Source organism: Orussus abietinus, unplaced genomic scaffold (genome assembly GCF_000612105.2).
Source record: "Orussus abietinus isolate OABI.00-Male unplaced genomic scaffold, Oabi_2.0 scaffold367, whole genome shotgun sequence".
In the NCBI taxonomy this organism is placed as follows: Eukaryota; Metazoa; Arthropoda; class Insecta; order Hymenoptera; family Orussidae; genus Orussus; species Orussus abietinus.
In genome coordinates, this window is record NW_019394510.1 from 12,176 (window position 1) to 27,022 (window position 14,847).

The 14,847-nt window shown below is 42.3% G+C and overlaps 2 protein-coding genes across 2 annotated transcripts; one reads left to right on the top strand and one right to left on the bottom strand.

Annotated features, from left to right (window-relative positions):
* Positions 1 to 676: 676 nt before the first annotated feature.
* LOC105702237 (solute carrier organic anion transporter family member 1A2) lies at positions 677 to 6,644 on the top strand. The gene is made up of 9 exons (XM_012429640.2): positions 677 to 1,109; positions 1,364 to 1,573; positions 1,944 to 2,202; positions 2,403 to 2,544; positions 2,625 to 2,919; positions 3,673 to 3,862; positions 3,988 to 4,246; positions 4,329 to 4,755; positions 5,345 to 6,644. The coding sequence occupies exons 1-9, from the start codon at positions 851 to 853 to the stop codon at positions 6,283 to 6,285; spliced, it is 2,982 nt and encodes a 993-aa protein (XP_012285063.1). The 5' UTR covers positions 677 to 850; the 3' UTR covers positions 6,286 to 6,644.
* Positions 6,645 to 7,330: 686 nt separating this feature from the next.
* LOC105702239 (solute carrier organic anion transporter family member 2A1-like) lies at positions 7,331 to 14,223 on the bottom strand. The gene is made up of 7 exons (XM_023432577.1): positions 13,785 to 14,223; positions 13,461 to 13,570; positions 12,429 to 12,863; positions 10,797 to 11,486; positions 9,424 to 9,814; positions 9,131 to 9,232; positions 7,331 to 8,833 (listed from the first exon to the last, which is right to left on the bottom strand). The coding sequence occupies exons 1-7, from the start codon at positions 14,167 to 14,169 to the stop codon at positions 8,712 to 8,714; spliced, it is 2,235 nt and encodes a 744-aa protein (XP_023288345.1). The 5' UTR covers positions 14,170 to 14,223; the 3' UTR covers positions 7,331 to 8,711.
* Positions 14,224 to 14,847: the final 624 nt, after the last annotated feature.

The window sequence follows — 14,847 nt, forward strand, 5'->3', positions numbered from 1 at the left end:
CACCTCTTTCAATGAAAAAGAAACATTTCATTAAGGTCCCCCCTCTAAAAACTCTATTATCAGATCCAAATGAAGATTATTCAAAGAAAACATGTCTCTTCCTTCTCAGCTCTCGAAACTTTCCGGATTAAATAAATTCTCCGAAGATTATCACTTCTTTGAATGAAAAAGAAACATTTTTTTAAGCCCCCCCCCCCTCCAAAAACCCTATTATCAAATCCAAATAAGCATTATTCAAAGAAATCATTTCACTTCATCTCAGCTCTCGAAACTTTCCATTTTAAATAAATTCTCTTTGTGTTTTAAATAAATTCCCTGACGATTATCACTTCTTTGAATGAAAAAGAAACATTTCATTAAGGTCCCCCCTCCAAGAACTCTATTATCAGATCCAAATGAGCATTATTCAAAGAAATCATTTCCCTTCCATCTCAGCTCTCGAAACTTTCCAAGATGGCGGCCGAAAGCGTTCCTCCAAACGTTCGGGCTTGACTCAACGGTTGCGTACAACTCGTTGAATCGATGCCACGCGATATCGTTACAACCACCCTCTCATTCTGGAACACGAGAGCTACGTGAACGACACGTGGGGAACGCCGGTGGCAAGATGTGTCACCAGGCCTTTATCGGCAGCTATCGCGGCCATATCTATGGCGAGATAAACCGCGTACTCCGTGCCGCGCCTCTCGGCACTCGACACCTATACAATCCCTGTGCGTACAAGTGTCCAAAAAACCGAACTCTTCCCGTGGGATCCAAAAGCGAACGTCTTTTCGGTGGTGTCTGCGATGACCGGAGTTCATCCTCCAGCTAAAGACATTGTTGGTCGCGGCGGTTAGAAGAAACGACGATGACGATCGGCCCAAGATCGGTCGTAAGGTCGGAACTCGAAGGCGGATTGTCTGGCCCAGCCAATCCCATTCCGAGTGAGTCGATAGATTGTGGATGTTCGGGACTCAGACTCCCAAAATTAGCCAGATGGGCCACCAGGGCGACTTTTCTTGCACTGATTTGTTGCATCGGGGCGACCCAAGCGGCCGCCATGGCCTATTGGGTGGCCACCAGCAACACCATCGCCAGGAGGTTTCGCTTCCATCCGACGCTCATGGGTGAGTTGACCAAAAAAAGGCGTCAATTTCACGTAGAATTACGTATTTCTTCTCGCGATTTACCAAGTACCAATCTAGAGGGTCCCTGAGTTGAAATTCTGACCCTCGTGCCCTAATCGTTGGTGTTAAGGTGCTATGAAACGGTCTTTCTGAAGTGACCTTCCTTATGGCCTCCATATTCACGGTGTAAGGTTTGAATAAATATATATATGTACATGTGTGTATGTACTACTGACTATGTGTTCCGTTTCCAGACTGGATTGTTCCTTTAGCCCAAATATCTCCTTTGATTTTGGGATTGCCGATAGCTTATTGGGGTGACAGGATTCACAGAGCAGCTTGGACTGGGGGCCTCGTTCTTCTGCAAAGCACCGGTTATCTGTCTCTTCTAGTGCCACACTTTACTCATCGCCTTAAATTCGTGGAGGAAACCGAAAATGTGACTCACATGTCTCTCTATTCCGGCAAGTATGACGTTCGAACTAACAGACCTTTCTGTAAGGATCACGTTGAATGTTTCTTTGCAAAAGGCCAAACGGAAATTTGACGAATGATCATTGGTATCATAATCCTGAGATAAGAAGAACCTGATCTAGGAAAAATAATGCCAGACATTTGAAATTTGCCCAAAATGTACAAAATCGTATATCATGATGGAACTAATGGAACTCTTGAAAGTACTCTCTCTTTAATTTTCTAACGAAGACAAAAGTCTCTTTAAATACCTGGCATAATTCCAAAAGGATCTCCTTAATATGAAAAATTTCTAATGTCTCAAATTAATTAAAGTGGGCCTTGATTTCAACAAAAGTAACAATCGTTTCAATTTTTCAGAAGACAGTCCAGAATTGTGTCTAAGTGGGACCCCAAGAAGTATAATAGAACAGGAAGAGCCGTGTTACTTCACCCTTGGAATTTTAATTGTCATCCAGATTCTCGTTGGAGTGGGAAACATCGCTTTTTACGCTCTAGGGATTTCATATCTGGATGATAACACCAAAGGAAGACACGCGCCTGCATTGTACGGTCTTCTTCTAGCTACAAGGATAATCGGCATCCTCCCAGGATACATCCTAGCTTGGGGATGTCTTAGGTGAGAAGATAATACTGAAGACTAAATTTTTCAAAAAGAATTTCCCAAAATGTCCTCGGTATGATCTCCTTTGAGCCCACCCATCATGACGGTTCTAATTCCACGCCTTATTTCAACAAGAAGAAAAATAAATTACACAATAACGATAATTCTGGTGGCAGCCTAAAGTGCAGGATAAAACAATTAAGGGATTTTCACAGAGTGGATGCTGAAAACTTGAACATTGTTGAATCTTATCAAGAACAAATCGGTGGTTGGTGGATCGGTTGGCCGATTTTGGCGACTCTTCTATCAATTCCTGGACTATTGTTGGCGATGTTTCCGAGAAGACTGCCCTCTGAGGTAGAATTCATGATAATCTATCCGTCTTATCTATCGGTTCCTGACAAGAAACGCGCTGATAAAAACGTAGTTTCATTTAGGTCGTCCAGCAAGCTGCAGAATCCATCCTGGACCTCAACGGGAGAACAAGTAGATCTTCTCGCTGTCCCTCAGACCGAAAAATCGCTGGAAGTCCGGATTTCTTTCCGTCATTTCTACGTCTCGTCACGAACAAAATCGTCGTCTGCAGCATCCTCGGCAGCGCAATTTGTGCTACAGCAGTGATTAATTTCTGGGCGAACGAAGACATCTTCCTCGAATCGAGATTTTACGTCCCGAGGCCGACTGGGATGCTGGCAGGATTTGGCGATCCATGGACCTCTCGACTGATTACGAGTAATTGTTTTCTATGTCATTAATTAAAGAATTATTTTATTTTCGCATTGCCAAGTTAATTTCGCGTCAATGGTTCCATACATTTTGTCGCGTCTTTGCAAAATTTGGACCTCTCGACTGATTACGAGTAATTGTTTTCTATGTCATTAATTAATGAATTGTTTTATTTTCGCATTGCCAAGTTAATTTCGTGCCAATAATTCCATACATTTGTGTCCTGGCAAAATTTGGAGATCCATGGACCTCTCGATCGATTACGAGTAATTGTTTTTTATGCCATTAATTAAAGAATTATTTTATTTTCGCATTGCCAAGTTAATTTCGCGTCAATAATTCCATACATTTGTGTCCTGGCAAAATTTGGAGATCCATGGACCTCTCGATCGATTACGAGTAATTGTTTTCTATGTCATTAATTAATGAATTATTTTATTTTCGCATTGCCAAATTAATTTCGTGTCAATAATTCCATACATTTGTATCCTGGCAAAATTTGGCGATCCATGGACCTCTCGACTGATTACGAGTAATTGTATTCTATGCCATTAATTAATTAATTGTATCTTAGCATGGCCAAGTTAATTTCGCATCAATAGTTCCATACATTTATGTCGTGTCCTGGTAAAATGTGCCTCGCCACACAATTAAACTTACTTTGCAATCAGTCTTCTTCACATTGGCGCTTTTTAAATGATTAAAAGCACTACATACAATAAACGGGTTTACAAAATCTATAATTATGTTCGTTTGCAGCGTCTTTGCGACCGTTTATAATGGGTCTCGTCGCTATTGTCTCCGGTTTGGTAATCGCCAGGTCTCGACCAAATGCAAAGTATATTGCTGGATACAACGTAGCTGCCATTGTATTGACAGCAATAGTGTTCTTATCTCTGTCATTTACAACATGCGAAAAAGCGTCGATTGTCGGGGAAAGAAGAGGCTCGTACGTATAAAACACAGAATTTAGATCACAGTCTGGTATTATTATTTATAACAACCCAAATTATGTAAATTAAATCTCTAAACATCCATATCTCGGGGAAAACCAATTCCTGATCTCTTCGACAGCCTAAACTTGTTGAAGTACTGCAACAAAGATTGTCGTTGTTCGGGGGATGCCGATTTCCGACCAGTGTGCGACAACAGAGGTACACGAACATTCTACACGGCTTGTCATGCCGGTTGTAAAAGCAGCGAGTACATTGACAGTGTCAAAATCTATAATGGGTGTTCCTGCGTGGAAGAGGTGACAGGCCTGGGGAACAATAAAGCGAGAGAAGGAGCTTGTGTGTCCAACAGTTGTCAAATTGGCTGGTTGGTCTTCGAGGTATCCAACCAAACTGCCTGGTGTTACTTCCCATTAATATTATATTATATTATATTATATTATATAACTATACTAATTACAGGTCGTGAGCACCTTGGGGTATTCTCTCGTGATCTCCACGTTAATTGGAACTCTACTGATCGTCCTTAGAAGTATCAACGTCCAGGATAAGGCTTTAACAATTGGTCTCTGGATGGGCTGCGTCGGCATTTTCGTTCACGTTTTTGGAAAGATTGGATACCAGAGCATTGCTGATCTGACTTGTCAACATTGGGGCAAACAGCGATCTACTTGTCACCTACATGACACCGATACTCTCGGGAGTTATATCAGCTATACGAGTGCCGGTCTTATGATTGTTGGGGCCATTTTTCAGGGCCTAGTTTGTCTATTCAGCAGAGGTCTCAAGATGTACGATGGAGATAATTCTACAACGAACCTCGACGAATCAGCTACGGCTAATCCGGCTCCTTTGACTCGGGCAATTGAACCTGAGGAGGGGACAAATGGTGAGTGGGATTATTATATGATGATTCAGAATTATCATCGCTTAATAGGCATTAATGTTCTTTCTTTTTAATTATATATAATCTACCAACCGCGGCCGGGAGTTCCAGGGCACCGAATCATTTGACATTTCAGCACGTGATTGTGAAGGCCCTGATAAAGGACGCGATGCTCCTGAAATTTCATTTTTCGACAGAGAGCGTATATTTATTTCGGACAAGAAGCAAGAAAGACTTTCTTTTTCGAACTATCTGAAACTTTAACACGTGATTATGGAGACTCTAAGGAAGAACGCGATGTTCGTGAAATTTCATTTTTCCCCCAAAATAATGTGATTTTATGTTATCATGTGATTATATGAAATGCGTTCTTGTCTAGGCTAAGTAAAAAAAAATGTTTCTTTGACAAATTAAATTTCACGAGTATCGCGTTCTTCCTTAGGGCCTCCATAATCACGTGTAAACGTTTCAAATGATTCGCTACACCCAGTTTTATAAATAATTTCACGTTTCGATACATAGAAATGACCCTTTCATATCACCTTAAGGATTAAAACGAGGACATGTTCGTGTGTTGGTTGTCTAATTGCAGATGACATGAGCCAGGATGAGGAAGCTGTAGCTGGGACTTCAGGGTTGCAAAAAGAGGAACCACTGATAGAACAGAATACGCTTCAGCAATCCTCAGTCCCTGAAGAAACTTCAGACAGGATTTTGAAGTACGGTCCTTTGGGCCCAGGGGATCGTAGAACGACTTCGGATTCCTCGAAACATCTTCAAGATGTTCCGGGAGCTTCATACAAAGGTAAAAATTCCGAGGACGAGCTGAGCTCCAGCGACGAAGACAGCAACGCCCCGAAGAAGGGATCGACTTCGAAAATCGCTTACAGTCCTCTGGTTTTGGACTCGGATGCTGAAAGCGATTTGGGGGAGGAACCACGATCACGCAAGGCCATCCTCGGGAAGAACTTAGAATCACCGTACAGACCGGATACGTCTCGAAGGACGCCAATGATTTATCGGAAATTCCCAGACCCTGACCATTACGGGGATCCCAGATCATCCAGAAACGAAGTACCAAGGAAGCTGAGTCCTTTGTCGCTGGCCAAGGACTCCAGGGATAAAAAGCCGAGAGGGGATTTCAACGAAGTCGGCATCCCTTTGATACCCTTACCGGGATTGGCGAATCTTAGAAGCACGGATTCGCTTTTTCCCCATCCTGGAAGGTTCAGGATCCGCCATGTACCTGAGGGGAATTCTTTAGGAGCAGCACATCCTGGCGATGAAGTGGCGATAGGGAATTCTCGGGACAAGTTGTCGGGTTCAGCTTCTAATCTGGCTAATGCTGGATCTGTATTGAGGCCACCTTCGAGGGATCAAGCTTCCTCAGGGTTCGGAAGTCTTCCCGATGTCCTGGGCAGACCAGCTTCGGCATCTCCTGCAGGTTTCTCCAAATCGAAGGAGAGCTTAAATTCCCAGTCTTCACCTTCTGGCAGGAGGTTGGTGGCGAAAGTGTTGAACACGGACTTGTAGTTAGCTCTTTCCTTGGCTGGGAAGATTCAGGACCCGCCATGTATCGGATTGGGATTCTTCAGGATCAACGCGTCCTGGGGATGAAGTCGGATTAGGAAACTGTCAGGATAAGCTGTCGGGCTCTGCATCGAATCTAGCAATTGCTGAACCACCTTCTAGGGCTTGGAAAGTGATGGCTCAAGGTTTGGAAGTCTTCCTGATATCCTGGGCAGACCAGCTTCGGCATCTTCTGCAGGCTTTTCCAAACTAAAGGAGAGTTTGAATTCCCAGTCTTCGCCTTATGGCAGGGTCAGAAAGAGCTTCCTCAGGGTTTCGAGGTCGAAGAAGAGCTTCAATTCTCAGTCTTCACCTTCTGGCAGGAAATTGGTGGCGAGGGTGCCGAATTCGCTTTTTCCTCGAGTTGAAGGGTTCAGGACACCCCATGTATCGGGTGAGGATTCCTGAGGAACATCACGTCATAGTGATGAGGTCGTGTTGGGGAACTTTGGGAACATATTACCGAAGAAGAGCTTCAATTCTTAGTCTTCACCTTCTGGCAGGAGATTAGTAGTGGAAGTGCTCAACACGAACTTGTTCGCAATCAGCATGTATATCAGCAACAAACACTGTGCTACTTTTATACTTTGTAGCACGTCGAGCGACATTGTGCAATGTTTGTACAAATTTCACCTCGTCTCATTCGACACCAGTTGTTCCGGTCGCAAAACAATCTGGTACTTCTGTACATCACTGCCATGTACAATTTATCTATTAGGCCCAGCGATGAGCCCAATTGTGCAGATTTTAAGAATCTTTTTATAATATAAATCCAAGATGTGTATCAACATGAAGAAATCATAATTTAATAATATCATTAGCCTTTGTATATTGAAAAATAACCCAAAATTCTAGATTCACATACCTTGATTTATATAATTAAATATAATTTCTGTTTAATTAGTATAATATTCTTTATATATGTATACTTCTAACCGAGTATTTTTCAACGCCTTTCAAAAAGCAGGCTACAGGTCGCCAAGAATCAAATCAATTTCTTACAATTCTCTAAGTTCCAAAATATTTATTTAATACAATTCTAACAATGATATCCTTGTCGAGCATCCGGTGGTGTTCATCCCGATGTAGTCTCCACGAAATAAGGAGGTGGGATTTCACTTCTGGTACTTAATATTGCTAACCGCATCTAAATTTCGTTTATGTACGATATTTGTACGACGTACACATGACACTCGTATGAGACGTTACTGTATTTTTACGAAACACGTGAAATTTTCGCACGAAATTCGGATGGCATTATACGACATGTACGACATTCATACGACATATCGTGCGACATGTACGACATTCATACGGCATATCGTGCGACATGTACGACATTTATATGACATATGCAACATGTACAACATTCATACAACATATCATGCGGCATGTTCGACATATCGTGCGATATGTACGACATTTTTTTGACAATCGTGCGATATGTACGACAGTTTTTTGATAATCGTGCGACATGTACGAAATTTATATGACACATCGTACATCATGTCGTACGACATTCATACGACATATCGTGCGACATTTACAGCATTCATACAACATATCGTGCGGTATGTACGACATATCGTGCGGTATGTACTACATTCATACGACTTATCGTGCGATATGTACGACATTTTTTTTGTCAATCATGCGACATGTACGGCATTTATACAACATATCGCCACATGTCCTACGACACTTACATGACATATCGTACGACATGTACTACATTCATACGACATATCGTGCGACATGTACAACATTCATGCGACATATCGTAAAACATTTCGTACGACATTTATGACATATCGTATTACATGAACATGACATCATGCGACATATACGACATTCATACGACATATCGTGCAACTTGTACGACATTTATGACATATCGTATTACATGTACATGACATCATGCGACATATACGACATTCATACGACATATCGTGCGACATGTACAACATTCATACGACATATCGTATTACATGTACATGACATCATATGACATATCGTTCAACATGTCGCACGACATTTATGACATATCGTATGACATGTATATGACATCATGCGACATGTACTACATTCATCGCGCGATATGAACATTCATACGACATATCGCACCACATTTATATGACATATCGAGCGACATGTCGTACGACACTCATACGACATATCCAGCAACATGTACGCAGTCTTGCGTTCTTCCTTCACGTTTAAGACCATTCTTTGGGCAGCCACTCTGCCGTGTGCTGGTAAAATCAACGAAATGTTGATCCAAGGGTCGACCAGACCGGAAATGGACGACTCAGGGCCCACGATTCTTTGGTCATCCTCCTATTTCATCTTCAGGTAAACAATAATCTGATGACGGCCAACCTGATCCCGTTTCACAGAGTCTCTCCAGGCTCTTCGGCTATGTCATTCAGTTCGATCTCCTCGTCGAAGATCTTCACGTTTTTCACATAATACCACACGCCAATGTCACATAAAGTCCCGATAGTGACGAAACCTATGAAATGAAAATCTCTTTCAGTTCAACACTCCATATCCAAGGGTGGGTGGAAATTGAAACGTTTCGGACGAATGTGTTACATCTTATCGTTATCAAAATTAGGTCCGCAATTATACCCGACTTTTAGCGCTAATATACATCTTTTATATGTGGTTTTTACATGGTTGAAAGACGAATTTCAGCGCTGAAAGTTAGGCATGAAAACGAGACTAGGGGAAAGATTTCATGCGGTCACGTTATCGCGCAATTTTATATAAATTAATAACTAAAAATTGCAATCTCTAACATACTTACTCGCTGCCGTGAAGTTGAGGAGATACCTTAATGACTCTCCGTTGTAAAGCCAACAGTTTCCGGTTCCGGTACAGGTTTTTCCCCAAACAAGACACGTTTTATCTGCAACCGGATTATTATGAAAAGCGCTGATAATAATGCGTAATTCCTATTATATATAAGGGCTGATAATAATGCATAATTCCTATTATATATAAGGGCTAATAATAATGCATAACTCCTCCTGTTGTTCACCCTGAGAGAAAAAAGAAACGCGTAAATTGAGGAGGGTAAGTACGTATAAGAGGTCTCACCCAGGATCATCCCAAAAAGGATCGGCGATGGGATGAAGGCGAAAAGGCTCATGATGGTCAGTCCGAAACCCATGGCCACGGTCTTGTCCTTCTCGTCGACGCATCTGACGGAAACCAAGAAGTTCGAGGCCCTTCCGGTGGCACCGCTAAACTTGAGGAGACACACTACTGCCAGAAACACGTAGAACTTGTGAACGCAGTCCACGGGACAAGCTCCAGGCGTCGCAATCCCCGATCCTAGGCCCACCTCTGGCAGCACTTCCGGTCCCAGTCCTTCCGGAAGTACGTCACCCATGGTGCCCGAAAAGTTGCTCGTCAGTGCTAAGACGTGAGACGAAATCGGGTCCACGCAGCTGCAGTTGGTGTACACCTTGGTACCGTTGTCCATTATCTGAACAACGACATCGTACGTCAACTTCAAGCGACGGAAATCTCATTATTTGTCGCGACAAGTAGAAATAATAAAATTCCCATTAAAATTTCAAGAAAATTGGGAGAATTTAAAGAAGCAATGGAAATGTCATTATTTGTCGCGACAAGTAGAAATAATGAAATTCCTGTTAAGGTTTCAAGAAAATTGCAAGCATTTAAAGAAGCGACGGAAATGTCATTATTTGTCGCAAGTAGATATAATGAAATTCTTATTAAGGTTTCAAGAAAATTTCAAGAATTTAATAAAGCAACGGACATTTCATTATTTTTCGCAACAAGTAGAAATAATGAAATTCCCATTACGGATTCAAGAAAATTGCGAGAATTTAAAGAAGCAATGGAAATGTCATTATTTTTCGCAACAAGTAGAAATAATGAAATTCCCATTAAGGTTTCAAGAAAATTTCAAGAATTTAATAAAGCAACGGACATTTCATTATTTGTCGCAACAAGTAGAAATAATGAAATTCCCATTACGGTTTCAAGAAAATGTCGAGAATTTAAAGAAACAATGGAAATGTCATTATTTGTCGCGACAAGTAGAAACAATGAAATTCTCATTAAGGTTTCAAGAAAAATTTAAGAAACAAATACAAAATATCAATAAAACTTCTGCAAACAGGGTGCACCGAACAATTTTAAACTAACACACGATTATATAGACCCTAAAGAAGAACGCGACGCTGATGAAACTTCATTTTTCCCCCAAGAACTGCGATTTTCCTTCCAGTCTAGGATAAATAAAAGGAAATTTTCCTTGGAAAATGAAATTTCACGTTCTTCCTCCTGCCTCTATTATCACGTATTAACGTGATAATAACTCGGAGCGCCCAGTTTGAAGAAAAGTGTTAAGAATATTTTGACGTTTTGGTATGTATACATGTCACTTTGACATCGCCTTAACGGTTCTAGGGCGATTTAGCGAATTGACCAGCACCCACCGACATGTTCCGGCATCCTGCATGACAAGCGGATATGAAAGTCCGTCCATTTTCCGAGCACACCGGATTGTACGTGACGTAATCGCAATGGCAATGCCGATTGCATTCATGCTGCGTCTGAAGACCTCCACCAGGTAGGACAGCAACATGGCTGTCGTTGGCAGAACAGCCCAAAAAGGCATAAGAGATCATCCCGGCAACGGAAATGGCCCCAACCATGACGTTCCATGCCGCAAGGTACCTAGCTTTAGGTTTGTACTTGGAGATGATAAGGCCAGAAAGTAGAATCCCGAATGCGCTGAAGACGAGTCCAACGGTCCCGGTTATCAATGAGGAAACCGACGCCGACTGTCTGTACTGGGTCTCTATGTACTTCGGCATGAAGATCCAGTAGGGCATGTACCCAAGGAAATAGAACACGGCTGCCAGGTTGTTGCACATCAGAGTGGTGTTGGTCAGCAGACGCTTGAACGTCCTGACCATGTCCTGGAAGGACGCCGGGAGCTCGCACTCCTGCTCCTGGTCCTCCTTGTAACTCGACAAGGATTTGCTCCTTTCCAGGGCCAGGACCTTCCGGGCTGCCGCCCTTGGCAGGGTCTTCGGGAAGAGTGCTATCACGCTGGCGAAGATGAACAGCAGGATGGCCAGGATGATCCATCCCAACCACCAGGCCCCCAGCCATCTTGGGTCCTAAACGAAAGGAGTGGCTCAAACATGGAGAATAGGGTCCAGGAGGATGAACTGTCAACTTGCATTGCTACTTGTGTATTCAAAATGACGTTACCAACAAAAAGGGTATAGATGAATTTCAATTTATGGACCTGGATTACATTTCTCGGCGCCGTTCATATCATCTTTAAGGTGATATGAACGGCGTTGAGAAATGTAATCCAGATTCGTTCATATCATCTTTAAGGTGATATGAAAGTCAGCTTATATACGTCTGAGAAGTCAAAGGGAGTATAGATGAATTTGAATTTACCCACCTTGATAACATTTTTCGGCGCCTTTCATATCATCCTTAAGGTGATAAGAAAAGAGTTAGACTATATACATCTGAGAAGTCAAAAGGGTGTAGATGAATTTCAATTTATCGACCTGGATTACATTTCTCGACGCCTTTCATATCATCTTAAGGTGATATGAAAGAGTTACAGGACTTAGCTCAAACAATTTAGAATACCATAGAAATGGAATACTACAGAGTCAGATTGGAAAATATGGAAAATACTTTCACCAACGATTGCAAGAGAATGCTGCCTTGTCTCGGGGCTAACACGTGCTTTTAGAGGAAAAATTTAGTTGCAGCTAAACGTCACAGATGGCGACGTTGGTCCTAAACAGTCGTTAGAATAATGAATTCCCGGGATTTCGACAGTTTTACGTCGATTTCTTCGTCAATACTTTACTGAAATGACATATGAAACGCCTCAGTTCGTATAATTCTCAACGTGGACTGTAAAAGGCTTCAACATAAATATAAATGTCGGTAACGCGACGCGCCAGCTTATGTTACCACTGGAGTATTCAAATTGACGTCACCAGCAAAAAGTGTATAGATGAATATGAGTTAATCAACCTGGAAATAATTTCTCAGCGCCTTCCATATCATCTTAATATCTACATAATTACCTGCGTATTTATCGTGGGGGTCAAACTTGGCCCGATGTAGAACTTGAGTGAAAAGGAAGCCAAGCCATAGCCGATGGCTGGACCCAACATCCTCAAGAAGTAGGAGAAGCTGATAAGAGCAGGGGTCTTCGACTTCTGGATATTGTCGTCCATGTAGGAGACTCCCAGAGTGTAGTAAAGAGATCCCCCAATCCCTGAGACCAGTTGGGCGATGAAGAGCAGAACTTGAGGGGCCAAATTCCCATCGGCCTCTTCGCACTCCTTATCACGGTTCTTGTCGTCCCGGCAGAGGAACTTCCGGTGCTTATCAGGGGTGAGACTGTCGTTCGCAGGCACGGCGAATCTCGTCCCGTATTCCTCCGTCAAGGAAAGCGCATCTTCGCCAGGACCATAAAGGAAGTGGGGCAACATCGTCAGGCAGCAAAACAGGACGACCTGTTGGCCGATAAAAGAGAAGAGAGAGAGGAGCACGGAACACCCGAAGAACAGGAAATTACTTTGGATTAAGGTGAAGTGAAACCCCCTCGAATCAGTCGATCCGAGTTCAGGGGGGTTTCACTTCACCTTAACCCTTTGAACACGGAGCTTTTTCGACATATGGGCGAAATTCGTCTGACCGTGCAGGCAATATTGGACCAAACGTCAGGCGCCTTTAGGCGCTCTTAGGAGTCAAAGATTTAAGACGATGTTAAGGTGATGTCAAAGAGGTCTCGTTCATGAAACTTTTCTCCGAACTGGGTGTACCGAATCGTTTCGAGCTTTATAATGTGAACATGGAGAGTATAAGGAAGGTCCTGACACTCATGAAATTTCAGTTTTTATAAAAAAAAAATTGAAAATATCTGTAAATAAATTGTTAAAAAATATAAGGTGGGCTACTTACCCTGTAGATTCCCACAGCGATCAATACCAAATATAATTCGACACAGCTGTCAATATCAACATCCAATTCGGAGAAAAGTTTCATGAAGGATCAACCCCTCGGATGACACTTTCATATCCGCTTAAGGTTCTTTAAGGTGGGCTACTTACCGTGTAGATTCCCACAGCGATCCATCGAGGCCGGTGTCCTCGTCCTGCGTAGTAAGACAATACCACCGAGACGAAAAGCTGAGAGATGTCATTGCCCACTGAGATAATACCTGCGAATTTAAAGGACGCAATTACATTCCCTACATAAAGCATTAAGGCGAAGTGAAACCCCTTCAAATCAATCGATTCTAATAAGGCACTTTTTTGTAAGGATATTGGACCGAACCGTCTGAAACTTTGACACATGACTCGTGACCGCCTAGGAATTATCCTGACACTTTCAAAATTAAGATTTTCGTAAAAAAATGTTAACTAAGGACTCACCAGTCGTTTTCGAGGGTATCTTAAACCTCTTCTCGATGGTGGTGATGGTGCCGTTGAAGTAGGCGTAGCTAGCCGAGAATATACATCCGAGAATCCCATAGAGGAAGACATAAGCCTTTTTGTTGGCGAATCTCTGGAGATTCGGTCCCTTGAAGCACCAAATGCCGCAGGCGGTTTCCTCCGTTAGGGGGAGCTCCCGGAAGATGTCCTCCAGGGCGCGAGGACTTGGACTCGCTGGTGGCGATCCTGCCCCTCCGGAAGGAGGCTTCAATAACGTCAAACTTTCCGGCCCATTCTTTTCCCGACTCACGGCCGGCCTTTTCGTACCACTTTCAGTCTTCATGTCACGGCGAGGCTCGCTTTCGCGCCTGGAAAATCGAGTCATTCGAGGTGCCTTAAGGTGGTATGAAAGTGGCGTCGAAGAGGCCACGAAGAGGTCTTTTCTCTTATCTGTGTGTACCGAATCGTTTCAAACTTTACAATATGAATATGGAGAATATTAAGAAGATCCCAACACCCATGAAATTTCAATTTTTAGAAAATTTGTTTATAGATATTCTCAACTTTTTCGGTAGAATATGAAATTTCCCGAGTTTCAGAACCTACCTTAGGGCCTCCTTATTGTGTGTACCGAACAAGTGTGTATACCGAATCGTTTCAAACTTTATAATATGAATATGGAGACTATTAAGAAGATCCCGACACCCATGAAATTTCAATTTTTAGAAAATTTGTTTATACATATTCTCAACTTTTTTGGTAGAATATGAAAATCGTTTCAAACTTTACAATATGAATATGGAGACTATTAAGAAAATCCCGACATCCATGAAATTTCAATTTTTAGAAAATTTGTTTATAGACATTCTCAACTTTTTTGGTAGAATATGAAATTTCCCGAGTTTCAGAACTTACCTTAGGGCCTCCTTATTCATGTGGTAGAATTTAAAACAAATTGGTACATTCAGATCGGAGAATACCTTCATGAACGATTGACATCTCAGATGCCACTTTCATATCACCTTAAAGTGATATGAAAGAGTCAGCCTTTATTTATTTATTT